Source organism: Anolis sagrei, chromosome 1, assembly GCF_037176765.1.
Source record: "Anolis sagrei isolate rAnoSag1 chromosome 1, rAnoSag1.mat, whole genome shotgun sequence".
In the NCBI taxonomy this organism is placed as follows: domain Eukaryota; kingdom Metazoa; phylum Chordata; class Lepidosauria; order Squamata; family Dactyloidae; genus Anolis; species Anolis sagrei.
In genome coordinates, this window is record NC_090021.1 from 85,725,373 (window position 1) to 85,743,210 (window position 17,838).

The window sequence follows — 17,838 nt, forward strand, 5'->3', positions numbered from 1 at the left end:
TTTTAAATTATAGTTGCCCCTCCATCCCCAGGGATTCTGCACCTATGGATTCCCACACAAGGACTGAATATATATATATATATATATATATATATATATATATATAAAAATCAAAAGCATACCTTGATGTTACCGTTTTAAATAAGGGACATCATTTTACTACACCATTGTATATAATGGGACTTGAGCAACCACAGATTTTGATATCCCTTCTTTTCAGCAGCCACCCTGCTTTTGCTGCTCATAATTCTAGTTAATAGTTTGTGGGAATATTTGGCAGTTGTCAGATTATTAGTCTGAGGCTCCTTCTACACTGCCATATAATTCAGATTATCAAACCAATTAATCCACACTATCTGCTTTGAACTGAATTATATTCATCTACACTGCCATATAATCCGGTTCAAAGCAGAGAATGTGGATTTTATATGGCAGTGTAAAAAGGGTCTGATTCAAATGCAATGCAGATTAAGTGGTAGGTCTGATGTGATAAGACGGGTGAAATGCTGTATATTCCCTTTCTTTTGTACACGAGAAGCAGATATGGAAGGTTGTTCTCTTCTTGTTGCCCAATTCTCCTTTTCCACACTCTCCTTAATCTTCTTTTCTACTGTTCCATCCAATCCAACTTCGCTTCTGTCTCTTTCCCTTTCATTAAACCTTCATCTTGCTCTTTTTTCCCCTGAGTATACAGTACTTTTTTCCTCCACAAAGGACTCTTCTTATCTGAACACTGCTAAGGACTCAATCCAACACGATACTCAAAATCTCTCTCAGTGGAGGAATTAAATATTTTTCTCAGTATTACATCTGTTGTATGATCAGAGCCTTGATGATATGCAGTCAATCACTTTGATTTTCAGATCTCACTTTGAGACTTGCTCAGTATGTCAAAAGGAGGTTTGTGGGGCTGGCTCCTCCTTGGATCACTTTTGCAAGTCAACAGGTTTTGACTTATCTCAGGGGAAAGCTTGAAAGCAGCCAATTAAGGTTTCTGTAGGTTTTTCTCCACCTCCCTGCATTTAATAAGGGAAGTTAAGGCATTTCTCTGTTTTGCCATAGCTTGGCGGATGTTCCACAGATTCTTCTGGCCACTGCAGAACCTTTTCAATTCTTCATCATTGCCTTTCTTCCCCCTTTGATCATTTTTAAATCTGAGATTCCAATTCTGTCTTCACTCAACTAATTATTTAGCATATTAGGAGGAAAGGGGGATTATCATTATTGTTGTGTTTGGGAGAGAAAACCCTGAATGTAGATTAATGAGTGGAATGAAATAAGAGCAGGACAACAAATAAAGGGAAATAAGCTTAGAAGTGAAGGAGATATACTAAAGAGGAGACAGAAAGGTCAATGGACTCAACTGAAAAATAATTTGGATTCTGGCTTCTGATGTTGGTATGAGGGAAATCTCATGTGATTGTGGGTTACACCTCTGTCTGTCAAAGAATGGCTTCATGGCAAAAACCAACACCTTATTTTCCATTATTTTTCGAGTAAAGAAACTTAGTTCAAATCAAACAAGATGTAACTGTATTTTCAGATCCTGATTGGTCTGAATCCAGCCGGTTTCCTGTTATAAGTAAACATGGACAAACAGATGCATTCAAAACCTAGAGTGAACAGTTCCAGTTTCTGTTCATCTCTCTGGATCATCTTTCGAAGGTTAAACTACCTGCATAGTGTTATATCCAAAATGGACCAGGAGCATAGCACTTTTTGGAGCATAAGCCCAACTTGTATGAATGCTATTGGCTGCTTCACAGTGGGAATAAGGACAATATATGATGGTAAAGCTAACACCAAATGAAATCAAGTAAGAGCTCCTCAAACTTTCCAAATGAATATGCACTCATGTTTGAACTAGTCTGCCGGAGTAGCATGCTGACAATACTGGTACAAACCCTTAGTGCTGGGTGAGATCTTATTTTACTTTTCATTTCTTTCATTTTTGTATGAAAAATGTTAACAGTATATTTTGCATATTTTGACATGAGTGTTCAAAAATCTAAAACAACTAAATTTCATATTGAAAATGAACTCTTTTTAATCAAAATGATGTGACCAAGACGACATAATTTTGCTCAAAACATTTCATGATGCAATTGATTATTGTTGGTCTATGCCTTCAAACCATTTCTGACTTTAAAAAATGTACACAGATACAGCTCAGGTCCCTCAACTGAGGCTCCTTGCTTTTTGAAGTATCCCTCCCAAGACGTTCCTGAAAGCATTCATTCAACAGAATGACCTGCCACCATTTGTGGTCCCCCTAAAGGAGAAAATACGGGTATATATGATTCTCCCTATTGGGATAAATAAATACTTTTCTAAACAGAAGCCTTTTCTGTTACTATTTCAACATGTAAAATGTGTGTATGAGGGTTTTTTTGTGGTTTATATTAAAGTGAACTAGTTTAATCGGGGGAGGGGGGCATTTAGTAAAATAAAGTCAAATTAGGAAAAGGAAGAGAGGATTGCAGATTCTGGGTGGGCAATACCAAATGCTGCCTGTGATAGACTTTTGGTGCAAATACTGCAAATCTGGAAAGATTTTCAAGGTATAATAGAAAACAGCCCAATCTCAATTGCATAGTCTTTTTTAAGAAACAACACTATTTTAATGTGTGATAAAGCCCTTGGTTCTGAGTATGACTAAATTTTCAAGGCTGAAGAGAAGACCAACATAATCATCATCATCATCATCATCATCATCATCATCATCTTTATTTATAGACCGCCCTCTCTCCACGAGGGAACTCAGGGCAGTTTACAACACAAAAAGGCGAACATTCAATGGCCAGATAAATGCAAAAAACAAAAACCCAAAGAAGTCCCCAAACACTTACAATAATGTAATATAATAACCATAATGACAGTTGCATTTGAGGAAGCAGACTTCATCTATGAATGCTACCACCTTCAGTCTTTCAGTTAATCTCTAAAGTGCTGCAAAATCATTTCGCATATTAATAGTTCATAGTTTGATCAAGCCATATAAATATTTTTCAGAATGTATCTATGTTCAAAACAATACTAAGAAGAAATCAAAACCTACTTAAACAGTATGACTAATACTGTCCCGTGTTCATGACATTATTGCCTTGAGATTTTCCATAGAATTTGCCATTTTGGAGACATCACTCCAATTTTCTGACTGAAGAGACCGATGAAATGCATGCTTTGTTTTCAATGCTGAGATGGCTTCATCCAATTCCAACATTTTATAGGATGCTCGGAGGAGACTGTTTTCTTTTCCAGTAAACTAAGGGGGAAATGTAAATTCAAGAATTGATTTTTCCACATATTCAGCAATTTTCAACAGATCCATATCACAGCAGCTCTGTATGCAGCCTAGCCAACCAGATGCAAGGGAACTCAGTATGCCTTTTTTTCTTCCAGTATGATACCAAATCTTATACCTACAAAACCTCATATTAAAATTAGTTTTGAAGGGGCTGTTAGATTCTCCTTTTTCTCTACCCTTTCTTCTTCTAACAGTGCTACTTCTGCGAGTAGGGAGTGTTAATTTTTTAAAAAGTAGCAGCAGCTACTTTTTGCCTTACTAAAAAAAACCTACAGGTTGCAACTATAGCAGCAGTACTTCTACCCTTCTTTTCTTCCTTGTCAGTTCACATTTCTTGAAGTTGACCTCTTCTTCCCTGTCCTGGCATCAAACTGTGGAATGGAGAACAAGGAGCCACCACTGTACTCCTTATTTTTCTGTGCCTGGGGCAGAGAGTGTCCCCCACTTCTCTCTATTTGAATGGGACTCAAGACAGCTAACTGCAAAAAAAGCTCCTTGTACCTATACAGAATGTGCATATATGACAATCATTTCTTCATGTGAAAATGTTGTACCCATCTGGGCCCCAAATGCTGTATTACAGTTCCCCAACTTCCTAATAAGATTAGAGTATAGTTAACCTGTTTTTGTAGATTAGATGCAAGCTCAATCAGCAGTGATTTGTCTCTTTTTAGCTGAAGATTACTTTGTTCTTCTTTCTCTAACAAAGCTCTGATTTCACCTACTTTACTCCTCAATGTTGCACTATCAAAGCCAAGAGATGTACTTCTTTGTTCCAATACTCCAATCTGTGAGAAAACCACAAACAGTAAATATACCTAGAACACACAAAAGTATCAGTATAAAATGACATAAAATACTTCAGGAGTGTTTTGCAAGGAACAGAACAATGAAAATGAAAACTAAAAGGTGTTTTTGCAAATGGGAAAGACTCTTTTCTAAAGGGAAGAATCTGGGGAGAGCTGGTTGAGCTCCCTCTGTTAGCTCCAGCTCCGCATGCAGGGATATGTGAGAAGCCTCCCAAAAAGGATCGTAAAACATCAAAACATCCAGGGGTCCCCTGGGCAACATTCTTGCAGATATATATTGCACAAGAGATCTGGGAGCTAGGATATCAAACCAAAATTAGCAAAACCAACGTATTTCCGAAGACTTTACAAAAGCTGAGAGCACTACCTTCCCTCCTATACCATGCTTGAAGTCTATCAACAAATCTTTCCCAGTCTCACACTGAATCTGGACTACTATTTTCTGAACTACAAACATTACAAGAAACAAATTCCCACTGATTCTTTTGAAGAGTATTGCCAGTTGTCCAACCTTAGCATCAAGGTCTTGAAATGTGTTCCTTTGCTGATCCAGGAATTCTTGGTGCCTCTTGATGGCTTGCAGCAGATGCTTTTCATGGTCTTTCATTATGAGCAACTGAGCAACGCAAGCCAAACGGGATGCATAACTCTCATCCTTGAGTGCTCTTTCCTGTAGCAAGTTATATGGACAAAAAAGTAGGGAATCATATTATTATGATTCTTTCACAGAGTTCTTGAAAGCAAACTGCTAGGGACTAGTGCTGATTATTGTAAAGAAATCAGGTGCTATTACATACTTAACTGTCTCATATTTTCTGTTTCTTAGTGTTTGGATTTTGCCAACTGTATGCCAACATCCAACACCCAGTTATTTAGGCACTGATATGATTTGTATGGCTTAGTTTTAAAATGGTAAGATATTTACCCTTGAGAAAAAGAGGAAGTTGGCAGATTTCTAATAAAGGCATTCAGAAGTGTGCTGATGTCTTTGTTATCATCTGTCCCCACCCATGAACAATAAACGATAGAGGAACAACAATTCCTCTATATTAGACAATATAGAAAAGCAGCACCTCTCCCATATACAATTACGTGTATATATTGAAATCAGTTGATCAGATTGTTCCTTTCTTACAATCTCTGTTTGCTTGATAAGGTCCAACAGTCTAGATTGTAGCATGGCATTCTCCTTGGTCAAAGCATCATAATCATCCACCATTTTACTTCTCAAGAAATTGTCCTGTTCTGCTAGTAGCTCTCTCTCATGCATTTGTTGATGTAGGAAAGAAATTTCACTCCTAATCAGAAAAGGTATAAACATGTAGCAAAAGATTTAGGATTATGTTTTGACAGAGCAGCTTTACAGTAAGATGTATTCCTCAAGTAACATTGTAAGCTGTGTGTAATTTACATTTTTGGGGAAACTAACCCCTAGAATGTTGGGAAAACTAACCCCCAGAATGCTGAATAGCTGTAAGTCTTACTTAAAGGCACAGGAGCTCTTTGAGTAGGAAAGGCGGTGTCAAAAGAGTATGGGACATATAAATCCATCTTGAACTGCAGATTGGGCATTCCTCTATTTCATGCACAAAAAACTAAGAAACCATAACTTTTTGTTTCCTATCTGTAGAGCTTCCAAGCAGTGTAATGGCACACCAAATGATATGAAATGTAGGCTAATAACACTGAAACATGTCTGTCTGAGTTTGGGGGATTAAAATATGGCGACACTAAGAGCAAGCAAGGAAGAAAAATTGTGCCTGGTAAGAAGAGTTAGCATTTGGGAAGGCTCAATGAGAAAGAATTAGGAGAGGAAGTCTAGCAAAGAGATTTCTATCCTACATGAAATAGGCACTAATTATTCAGCATTTCGGTACTTGGATGGGAATGGGAGCTTGAACACAAGGGAAGCTGAGAACTCTCACAAATCTGCAGTAAAAGTGTATGTGTGTTGTTTATATCTGCCATAGTTCCAAAACGATGGGACCAACACTAGGAACTTGGCATGCCCCAGTGCTGTCTAAATTGGGATTATTGTTGTTGTTGTTTTTTAAATGAATTCATACACTTATTAATTAAAATCTATGCATAGCTTGTAGTACCATCTTCAATTATTACTTTCCCCTAACCAGCCAAGATAAAGATTTCCAAAACAGAATTGTTATTGCCTGTCATCTAAAAGCCATCAGTATATTTGCAATTTGTATTTGCTGCAGAAGGGAGACATATGAATGCTTACAATTTTGCTACTGTGGTTGAAAATACTTTATGCCTGAATAACCTCTGTTGTACCTATACACAAGGCCTCAGAGGAAGATCTTTTTACCCCTATGGGTTTCTATGGAATGAGAAGCAATAGGAATTGGTAGATAAGAGACATGTCAGACTGCTGAAAAAGAGATTTAATTTTTCCAGTGGGCACAATATATTTCTGCCTCGTAATATTTAATAACATTGGGCTAATTGGAAAAATGAAATAGTCTTTTTTGAAACCCTGACACTTTATCTCTGTCCTATATCCTCTCACATGGAATAAGGTCAACAGCATGAGCCATTAATGGACACAAATTCCAAAAAAATGGACTCCAGGTTATATAGAAGCCTGGCAAAGGCTCAACATTTTCCATGAATTATTGCATTCCTGAATAATAGCAGCCATTCTTAAGAGGGTAACACAGGCCTTCTCTATGGGAAATTAGAATCTTTATTGTTTTGTTTCAGTATGTCTCATCAGTAAGCCAAAAATGCAATCTTGGATATAAGTCGATGGATGGTGTTATGATATTTAAGAATATTTGCAGGGTAAAATACAATATCACCTTAACAAGCTTCTCCCAATTCCCCAATTCATGTATTACTACCGTAATTCATGAGTAACGTATTCTTGTATCTCTGCTGTTTTCTTAAAGATTTTATCTTCCATTTCATGCACAGCAGACTGCACTTTCAAGCACTCCTTTCTCTTTTCAGAAAGCTGCAACTCCACTGCTTTCTGCTTTTCAGACTGCTGCTTCACCTTAATTTGATTTCAACATGTGAAAAGAGATCAGTATTCTATAGACCAAGGAAAATTATTTTACTATTAAATCCAAATGCAGTCATCTTAAGATATAGTCCTTTCACATTAGATATTGTACAATACAATACAAAGTGTGAAATATGCAAACACAGTGGTCTTTGGTATCTGTTGTTCCAGGAACTCCTAGGGATACCAAAATTCATAGTGTTTTGTGTCCAATTATGTACAATGGTGTAGTAAAATGGTGTTCCTTATATAAAATGGCAAACTTGAGGTTTGCCTTTTGAGGAAACTATTTTTTTAATAATTTCAATATGGTTGAATTGAAGCATGCAGAATTTGGGGATAAGGAGCTATGTGTAATGAGATATAATATATATCTCTGCATTGTAGGTTTAGAAATAACTGCTGCTTGCCAGTTTCCAAAATAATGTCAGCATACAAATTATACTTCTGGACTTGGATCTGTTCATTAAAAAGGTAGTTCACTTGACTGATATGGAATCAATCTACAGTTAGGGAAGGAGAGTTGTTGCACTGGAACTATGCCTTTGGGCAGGGGAGGCATATCTGTCATTTTTTGTGTTCTAATATTTTACATGATATGAAGGTCTATGTCTCCAGTTTTATGATACTATGCACCAATCCCAAATAAGAAAATAGCTATACTGGTATTTCGAATTGCTACTACCAAAGAAATCAACTTACCTTTGTTTGCAACACAAGGATTGCCTGTTCTCTGTTACTCAAATTAATTTGTTGTTCATCTAGTTCCTGCTTAGCATGCAATATTTCCACTTCTTTGGCAGAGATTAACCTGTCTTTTTGTTCCTTCCTTCTCTTCATTTCTATAATTTCTTCTATCAAAGCCAGCTTTTCTTTTGAATGATTCTCTAAAGGAGGAATATTTGATATCAAAGCTCTTGCCAGTATAATTACATATTATTAATGTAAAACTAAACATTTTTATTAAAACTTCTTGTTCTTTTAATCACATTTATCAACACACTACAGAGGCAACAAATCAGAATGAAGAAAGCCTTGCTCTGAGTGAACCCAGATCAGTTCATTGTGATGTTTGGCCACTGTGGGGCTGATTCACACACATACTGACTTAAGTGGTTAGTGTAGATGTGCCTTAAGTGTGAGTCCCTTCAGAAAAAAGGTGGGAAATCAAACAAAAGATAGTTACAGAAGTCCATATTAGCTACAGAAATCTGTAATTTGTATTTGCTGCATAGGCCTGTAAAAAAGACTGTTATTCTTGCATGCCATCAAGTCATTTCTGACTTATCGTGATCCCAGTGTGAGCCTACTATAGCTTTTCCTGGCATGATTTATTCAGAGCAGGTTTGCTATTGCAATCCTTTGAGGCTGAGAGATTCTGACTTGCTTAAGGTCATCCACCGTGGTTTTCCAGTCACTATACCACGATTGGTTCTTACAATAAAGAGATGACAATAGACATTATCAAACACTGAGAATGCCATTCTTTTCAATGCTTTTGTAATCTAAACGATTTGTGAACATTAAAAATGAACATTTATCTGACTCTGCCATCAGATAAGGATTTTTAAAAAAATACATAACAAAGAAACATCAAATTAGAAGAGCAGTTACAAGATCATATGAGCTAGTGTACTCCACTGGATGAAGAATCTAAAGTGAAAAGGTCAAAGAAATGCCCTAGGTAAAACTGGGAAAGAGTAGGGAGATGAAGGCACCATGCTGTGATAAAGCAGAAAAGAATATTAACATCCAATTGAGTCAAGAAAACTTAACAAAGTTGTAAGGGGGAAATGTGGTTTTGCATGGTGACTTTAAGTCATTTGTTAAGTCCAACAGGTATCAATGGAAACTAAATTACTCATAATTTACTTGCCCTGTGAATTTCAGTAGGAGCACAGATGACCAGTGTAATCTGAATTTCAATACTTTTTTGTAAAGAGGATTCTGTTAAGACATCTTGCACTCACCTTAGCAACATTATTTATTTATGTATTTCCAACATTTCTACCCTGTCCTTCTCAACCCCCAAGGGGGGACTCAAGGCAGCTTAAAACGGCAGCAATTAGATGCTGACAACATACAACACATTACATACATTATACAAAAAAATAAAACATTAGATTAAAATACATTTAAAGCATTTAAAACATTATTATTATTATCATGCAGCCGAATCAAAGTCTGATTTAGCAACCAACGACCCAGTCCAAAGCCTGTCATAGTCAAAATTCCAACATTATGATTAATGCCAAACCTACTGTCCAAAGACCTGGTGATGAATACAGACAAAAGAAGTCCCACCAAACTGTCTATAACAATCTCTACATAGCTGTCTCCAGCTGTTAAAAGTGCTGGTTTTTCCATTATTAAGATCACCTTACTATCTGCAACTATCAATGACACGGCCATTAGACATGCAGGTCAGCAACTGTGGCGTACTCCTGGACTCAGTCTTAAACCCTGGAGGTCCAGGTTTCTGTGGTGGTCAGGAATGCTTTTGCCCACGTAAACATGCCAACTTTGTCCATTTCGGAGCATGCCTGGTCTAACTACAATAACACATTCCATATGTACATCCCATTTAGATTATTGTAACATGCTCCACATGGTTCTACTTGGTGGAAAAGCTATTCAGCCCATTTAACAGATCGTGTCTCCCTATATAAGCCCTGAAATCCTCAGAAGAGATCCTTCTCACAGTCCCACTATTTTCACCAGTATGGCTTTTGAAAAACAAGACAAGAACCTATCTGTAGCTGTCCCTAGAGCAGAGTTTGAGAAACACTCCCCTAGGCTAGAATGACTTCCTCCTTGTTTTCCATTCCAATAGGCTTTGAGAACTAAAGGTTTTTATGGGAATTATTTTATGCAAGTGCTGTGCTGTTTTAATCATATTGATTTAACTGATTTTTTTAAAATCATGCTTTAAATTATTCATATTACTTGCATTGTTCCTTTTTAATTCTATTTTGATGCTGATCTTTTGTAACTGCATCATGTTAATTTTAATTTGTCAAACAATTTCTCAAGTTTTGAAAAATGCAGAGTATAAATAAAAGTCCCAAAAACAGCAACATCAAAAATGCTTAATTAATATTCAGAATTCCAACAAAGATTATTGATGTTTTCATTTGCCATCAAGTTGGATCAAGGTGATCCTTTCAATGAGAGACCTCAAAGAGCCCCAATCATCAATAGACCTGCTCAAGTCTTGAAAACAGAGACCTCTGGTTTCCTTTATTAGGTTTCCATGCTGGTGGGATTGCATGATGCAAGGCATCATGTTGACAGTAGCACTGCCATGAGTAAGGTCTTCCAAATAAGACACACTTTTGCTATATAGTCAGACTGAATTTGCAAAGTAACTTAAAGCCACTAGACAATAGCAATTGCTTGTCTGTAAAGGGGAGAAAAGTGGTGACGGCATAATGACAGTGGTACATTAGCTAATTAGTGGTAAACTACTAGTGTGCATGTAAAAGAGCAACAATTACAGTACGTTTTCATGTGTTATCACAAGTGGCAATTTTCAAGATCACAATTGGTGCTAACCTCAGGATTAATTCTCTGGCATCTCCATTAAAGAATCTTAGGCATCTAATCCAACAACTGCTAATGAGACAAAACAATATACCATATTGGCCAAAGATGTATTTTAAAGGGTTTGTGGGGGCCTGTGTTACTGATAGTATACAAGGTATCTTAAATATTTAATGAAATATGAAATCTATCAATTTAGTAGATTGCTTATAAGGAATGGGAAGATGAGGAGACAACTATCTTGTTCTTTCTATGTTGTACACCGCTGTGAGTCGCCCCTGGGCTGAGAACAGCGGTATATAAGCAAAGTAAATAAATAAATAAAATAAATCCACGGGGAAAATTTTCTTCATTGAGCAGAATTAAATGGTAACTATATAAGGGGCCCCTTGTGGCGCAGCGGGTTAAACTGCTGAGCTGCTGAACTTGCTGACTTGGAAAACATATCAGAAAACTAGAGAAATTGATTTTCACCTTGTCCTAATTCCATGTCCTTGCACTGTGAAAATTAAGGCATATTTAAGGAAACACACATCACAATTCAAAACCATTTTAACATACTGTATATTCAATTGCTAGTTTTAACCAGACCAGAACTATTGAATCAAATGATGAACAATGATTCAATTTTTGTACAATTCCTGTAGATGGAACAAACAATTAGATTTTTTTTGTTTAGTGAAAGATCAAAAAATTGAATTAAACAAATACATTAAAAGTTCCAAAAGACACACTGTAATTTCAGGAAATAATACAAAATTTCACCACATGGTGGAGATATTTCAAAAAGAAAAACATCAAACCCTGAAAAAGATGTTTGATTCTTATCCCTCAAAAATATACAGCATATGTCTATACTTTTTTCACCTACTGTGTTTTGATTTATTAAAGGCAGGTTCTACAAGGTAACAGTTGTTCAATATTAAGGGCTGTTCAACACTGGAAGATGCTGCCTCAAAGGGTGGTGAATTCTTCTTCTCTAAAGGTTTTTTAAGCAGATGGCCATCTGTTGGGAGTAATTTGTTTGGGCTTTCCTGCATGGCAGGGCATTGGACTGGATGGCCCTTGGCTCTTCAGGATGGCAGAGTTAAGATGGAACAATTTGCATAGGCTCTAATATACAAGAGAATGATGTAGCTAGCCAACATTGTCAGATCACTTCTCCAGATTGCTGTCATTTCTATGTTTACAGCTGGGTAGCTAGCATGAATGACCTTGGGAAAAAATTAATATAAAACATGTTCACACGCTGCAAATTTTTCCATGCAATTAACTGCAGGAGGAATGAGCTAGCATAGAAGCAGCAGCCATCTCTTATGGTACAGATGTTGAAAAAACTAGCTGTTGTGATCCCAGAACAGTATCTATCTCCTCAGAGCGCAGGCAACATTTTTCCAATTTCATTCTGCTGTGTGAAGAACTCTGCAGTGTTCTTAATACTGCCATCTAAAAATGAGGTATCTGGAATCTTTGGAATTGCTTCTGAAGATTGTTGATGGGGTTTCTCAATTGCTTTGCTATTGTTTTATATTGCTCAAATTGGTTAACTGATGTTATTGTATGTTGCCCTGGCATCATATGATATGAAAGTCGAGGATATTAATCTATTTTTTTCATGGATAGAACTATCCAGTCACGGGAACATACCAACGTATTTGAGGGAGACACATGTGCCCCCACCATATCAATTTTGAAAAGGCTTCTTCACCTTTCAGGGACAGAAACAGAAACAATCTCACAAGAGTTATCTCTTGGCATTAGCTGTAGAAATGGTTCTCTTGGGCTGCAACCCTAGATTGGATCTTATTGCAAACTGAATATAAACAGAAATTAGATTGTTTCAGTTTAATTCAACTAAAAATAAACAAAAATAAGTTATTACTCATTAGTTATAGCAATCAAAAACTGTACGTAGCTTCATCTAAAATTTTCAAGGCAGCTATTTGTTGACAGAATGTCGATTTTAGGTTTATTTTTATTCACAAAATATAGAAATATTTTAAAAGGGGGAGAAAGACAGTCATTTTGTATAAAAGGTGTTTTGTTTGTTTACCTCAGTTATTTACAATTAAAAACAACTATGTCTACTAAAAAGTGCTCAATATATTTCCCCTTGCCTCATTTTATAAGGCTGCAAAAAAACACTAGATTAACTATTTCAGCAGCACCATGTGATCTTGGCTTTCCAGAAGACCCTTTCTTGTGGAAATGTGAAAATTATTTAGTATGCCTTCACTAATACTGGATGTACATAATGATTTGTACACAATGATATGTAGACTACTGTGCCTGTCACAGACTATAGAGGAAAAACTGATTGACACGAGCCTGACATGCCTGACTTCTTGAACCATTTATTATTTATTTATTTAGAACATTTCTATTCCGCCTTTCTTCACCCCAGAGGGGACTCAAGGTGGCTTACACTTAGGCAACTATTTGATGCCTTCAAACAATGTACAGTTAAAACAAATATTTAAATAGAATTATAAAATACATTTAAACATATTAAAATGCAGTAATTAGATTCATGCTGATTTCTTGCTACTTTCCAAAACCATAAGGTAAAAAAGGAGTTTCATCATGTTTTAACTTTTCTTTTTTAAATGAATGAATGAGAGAATGAATGTATTTAATTTATATACCATCTTTGTCCCAATGTGGAATTCAAGGGGTAGGACAAGTCAAAACAAAATAAAGCAATGAACAGAATATTCTTTGGATTGTTAGATTTCTAATATTGCCATGATAACATGTATATTAGTTTCCTTTACCAATAGTTAAGGATGCCACAGATTATATAAACTGCAGGCTATATTGATGAAACAACTTTTATCTGAAGAATTTGGAAGAGGAAATTTTCTCTTCTGCGCCACTAGTAGGGGACTGTAAAACCTCCCAGAGTTGGTACCTAAGACACTATGAGGGAAGACATTCCATGTTCAATTTATCCTATAGTTTTTGTCTCATGATTGTATAGCCAATAAAAAAATGGGATGTGGGGCAAAGTAGACATCAACATTACAAACCAATCAAGAGAGTAATAATGAATGAAGAATTACCATTAGCTATAATGATTTGGTTACGAAGTTGTTCTTTTTCTACCTTCAGCACATTCAGACCATTTTCTTTTCTTTTTAGCTCTAGCTGGAGGCCATCAGACTGAGACTGTAATTCCTGTGAGAAAATAAAAAGTCTGACTCATTTTAATTAACTTCACAGATACATTTTAAAAAGCAGGAAAGTAGATTAGCGACAGTTTTCAATGTCTTTTATAACAAACGGGATGTTCGACTTAGAACAGAATGTGACTGTCTTGTTTATTAAAAGTGAGCTACCTATGGCCCTTGCAATGCTATAGGACTAAAAGTCCCTTCCCTGACATTTGGTCAGGCTAGTTGGTAGAAATTAGAATGGTTGAGAATATGGAAGCCTAAAGCTGTACATTAATTTATTGTACACTTGTTTGTTGTTGCCATTTGACTTTTCTTCATTATAAGATTTTAGATTTTAAACCACTATGAATTTGGCCAATGTTGAACTGCTGGAAGAGGCTGCAGAAATGGGGCTAATGCTCTGGGAAAGATATTTCTGTGACTCCAATACTGTGCTACAAACCCTATAAGAGCCAGCTAAAACTGTATATTATAAACAAGTATAAAAAACCACCCTAGTGTATTGTTCTAAAAATGATAGTATATTATTCTACAAATGTTGCTCCATTCTCATTTAACTAAAATTAAGGCAGGAAAGAATGAATCACAAATATTGGTTATATCATTAACTGTCCAAAATAGATTGTAAAAAGATTACCTGTAGCTTTTGCAGCAAGTGCTCCATTTCAGATGTCATATGAGGCTGAAGAACAGTAGCTTTTTTGGTCTGTTCACGAGTGATAACAGTTAAGGTCAAAGGGGAAATTTACATTGGTATTACCTGTATTCATCATGGATGCATTCATTTTCATAACCAATATTAAAGAAAATAGAAAATAGATAAGAGTCAAGCAGCTTTCATTTGTTTTCCATTATAAAAATATGTTAGTTCAATTGTACGTATCAAGTATGTTCTGTTTGTATTATGCTTTAGCCAATTAGTTTTTATTTAATGTTAGATAGAACAGTACAGGATATAGAAAATTGGCTTCCGCTTCAAGGAAATAAATTTGCTGTTGGAGGTTCTTGATATACTTTGGTTCTATGCTTAAAACTGTGTTTTCCATTTCTAAAAACAAAGAAAGTACTTTGAATTATTAAGTAGTATACATAGTCAGATCATAGTGACCATACTATCCATATACACACACACACATACTATTCTCTTCGCCTATATTCTCTCCACTTATCCTATAAACAGCTGTTCCAACCTGGTGTTCTCCATCATCAGTTTTTGGCCCTAGTATAGAGATATGTTCTACCGTTTTATCCAGTTAAAACAACTACTATCTAGTTAAATCAAACTGTTTGTATAAATTCACTGTTCTATTTTGAGAACAGACCACCAGAGTGTTTTTAATGGAGCCTCCTTAGTAACTGAGATTTTAAAGCAGATGCTCGTTATAGTCATAAATGTACAATAATTCCATTTAGATCCAACTTTATTTAAAAGCAAAAGTTGATTAAATTGACTTTTCTTCTATGTAATTCACAGGCAAAGGCGTGTGCACACACACACACTTTTAGTTTTACTTCAAAGATTAAAATGAAGAAGAAAAATGCAACTCTAACCAGCAAAGAGTTGTGATCAATTACCTGTACAAGAATAAGCAGATACGGTACTCTTTGTTAAAGTTATTAAAGATGAGAGGAAAAGGCAATAACAGAATTACTTTAAAATATCAGATAGTTTGAATGTTTATTTATAAAACCACAAGGACTTAGTAGCTGTTTGGCATGAAGTTTCTAACACCACCTTGTCTTATTACTACAGATCCTCTCATCTAATAAAAGGCTAGCTGAAATTACAGAAGCCAACCAGTAGTGTAGTGGAGCCAGGGTCAAAATGCTGGGAGCCTTTGATTAGCAGGGTCAATGATGATGCCTGTTACCTCATTCAGATGTCCTGCATCTCTCTTGAAACTTAACTGCAATCTTCACTGCATTTATTAGACTCTCTTTTGGTCTTGGCTGAGGGCCTGTCCTGATGAGCATCTGCATGTTAGAATTTATCACTGTTTTGAGTTTAATGATCCAGGGTTTGTTCCTTGGTAGATACAGGTTTGAACTGTAAACTAAACTGATTATTCATTAGTAATGTGCAGATTGAATGCATATTGGATACATAACATTTAATTGGTTCACCTAAGCATCTTTTTAAAATAATGAAAAAAAAAACCCCTTTATTTGTTATTTTATTTATCTGGTCTGAAGCGAATAGAGGATACAGTTATAATGTGTGTGTGTGTGTGTGTTGTGTGTGTATACACACACACACACAAACACAAAGAAAGTTAAAAACTTGGCATTATGCTAAATTTCCTTCGACCAGAAGCTGGCCATTTGGAGTGCCCCTGGTGTCACTGTGAGAAGGTTCACCATTGTGCATGTGGCTGGGTTCAGACTGCATTGTAGTAAGTGGCCTGTAGTTTGCTCTTCTCCACACTCGTATGTCGTGGACTCCACTTCGTAGCCCCATTACTTAGGATTACAGGTCGCTCAGCCTTCCAAGTCATCTCAGCCACTGATTGAGGTTCCAGGTTTTAGCGTGCCACTTTTGGACTCTCACTTGCTGAGGTGTTCATACAAGTATCTCTGTAGCTATTTCTTGATTTAAGAAATGCAGCATGTCTCATTAACAGCCACATCCACTGTTTTAACATGGTGAGATGTATTCCACACAACGTATTCCACACTAAGCATGTGTACTCAGCAGCAGAGTAGCAAAGCATAAGGTCAGATGTCTTCATTTTATTTGTATCCTGCCCTCTTTGCCCATGGGGGGGTCAGAACAGTCACTCAAATAACTAAATATCAATTTACAGTGTTCAAGCAAAGCCAAATATATGAATAATAAAATTCTCTCTAACTTTCCTTTTAGGTCATCAGAACGGCATGCATAAGAGCATCATATTATTTTCTCGGAGTTAAATCAAGCTACTTGTCCATAATAAGCCACTCAATGTGAAGATATCTGAACTGAAGATTACTTTTTTAAAAGAGGAAACAATATTTGTTTTTCAAATCACAAATAAATAAATGCAGAACAACTAATTCTAGTTCAAGAAGTACTGTATTTTAGAGTATGTTTCTTTCCTTTGCAAAATTTAGAATAATAAAACCTGTTAAATGTGTGCAAATTTCTTTGGGGATTTTGAGCTCTGGTTTTTCTGATTTATTTGGGAAGCAAACAGTATTAGAAGACTTTAACCCAGGCTGGGGCAAACTTGGGCCCTCCCTCCAGGTGTTTTGGACTCCAGTTCCCACAATTCCCAATAGCCTCGGGTCCCTTCCTTTCCCGGTTGTCCATTTTGTGCAGAGATACTAGGGAAGGAAAAGGAAAGGGCCTGAGGCTGTTGGGAATTGTGGGAGTTGGAGTCCAAAACATCCAGCCCAAGTTTCTCCATGCCTGGGTTAAAGTCTTCTAATATTTCTTTCAATAAACTTTAATGCACTGATATGGAATGCCAAAATCCATTCAAAAGCACTGTTCCTAAAAGAAGCTGCACTTCATCAAGCTCAGGTCAGTCTCACCTCTCCGTAGCTTCAAAGACCATCCGGGTACTCCGGTTACCACGGCAACCGGCCGCTTCCGGAAGCAACCCCGCAAACGCCCCGCCCCCATCACTCGAGACAGAGTGAGGAACTCCGAGGCAGCTGGAGGCGACCCGCTGCAAAAGACGCGGCACCAGATTGGCTCCCTTCCTCCTGTAAGCGGGGCGTACTTTGGGAAGCGGCGCTGGTGATTGGAAGAAGGGGAGAAAGCGGCCAACCTCATTGGTGCATCAGTTCTATGGGATCCTGGCAACTGTCCCCCTTCCTTTTGGAGAGCAAAACAGAGCAGGGTGGCCTCCAAGCAGGGAATATATTTAAGTGCCCAGTAATGGCTGGAAGTGTTATTAATCTTGCCTCTTTATTGCAGGAGGAGACAAAATTATTTCCCCATCCATTGTGAGTGAAACATCCGTAAGAAGATGGATGTTTATGCAGAAATTACCC

At 36.7% G+C, this 17,838-nt stretch overlaps 1 protein-coding gene across 1 annotated transcript; it reads right to left on the bottom strand.

The window, feature by feature from the left end:
- Nucleotides 1–2,705: 2,705 nt before the first annotated feature.
- LOC132760941 (interaptin-like) lies at nucleotides 2,706–17,617 on the bottom strand. Its single transcript, XM_060753282.2, has 10 exons — nucleotides 17,374–17,617; nucleotides 14,818–14,908; nucleotides 14,498–14,576; nucleotides 13,747–13,861; nucleotides 7,844–8,028; nucleotides 6,978–7,132; nucleotides 5,252–5,414; nucleotides 4,628–4,786; nucleotides 3,928–4,095; nucleotides 2,706–3,265 (listed from the first exon to the last, which is right to left on the bottom strand). Exons 1-10 carry the CDS (start codon nucleotides 17,615–17,617, stop codon nucleotides 3,089–3,091), a joined length of 1,536 nt encoding a protein of 511 aa, XP_060609265.2. The 3' UTR covers nucleotides 2,706–3,088.
- Between the last annotated feature and the right edge of the window lie 221 nt (nucleotides 17,618–17,838).

What these genes read in the sequence shown, in the direction of transcription:
- LOC132760941 (XM_060753282.2), bottom strand. Translation starts at nt 17,617, where the DNA reads ATGAGGTTGGCCGCTTTCTCCCCTTCTTCCAATCACCAGCGCCGCTTC. An exon ending in CCAAATCATTATAGCTAATG is followed by an intron (nt 8,029 to 13,746) that starts GTAATTCTTCAT and finishes TTCCTCCTTTAG; the next exon opens with AGAATCATTCAAAAGAAAAG. An exon ending in TACGTTACTCATGAATTACG is followed by an intron (nt 5,415 to 6,977) that starts GTAGTAATACAT and finishes TTTTCTGATTAG; the next exon opens with GAGTGAAATTTCTTTCCTAC.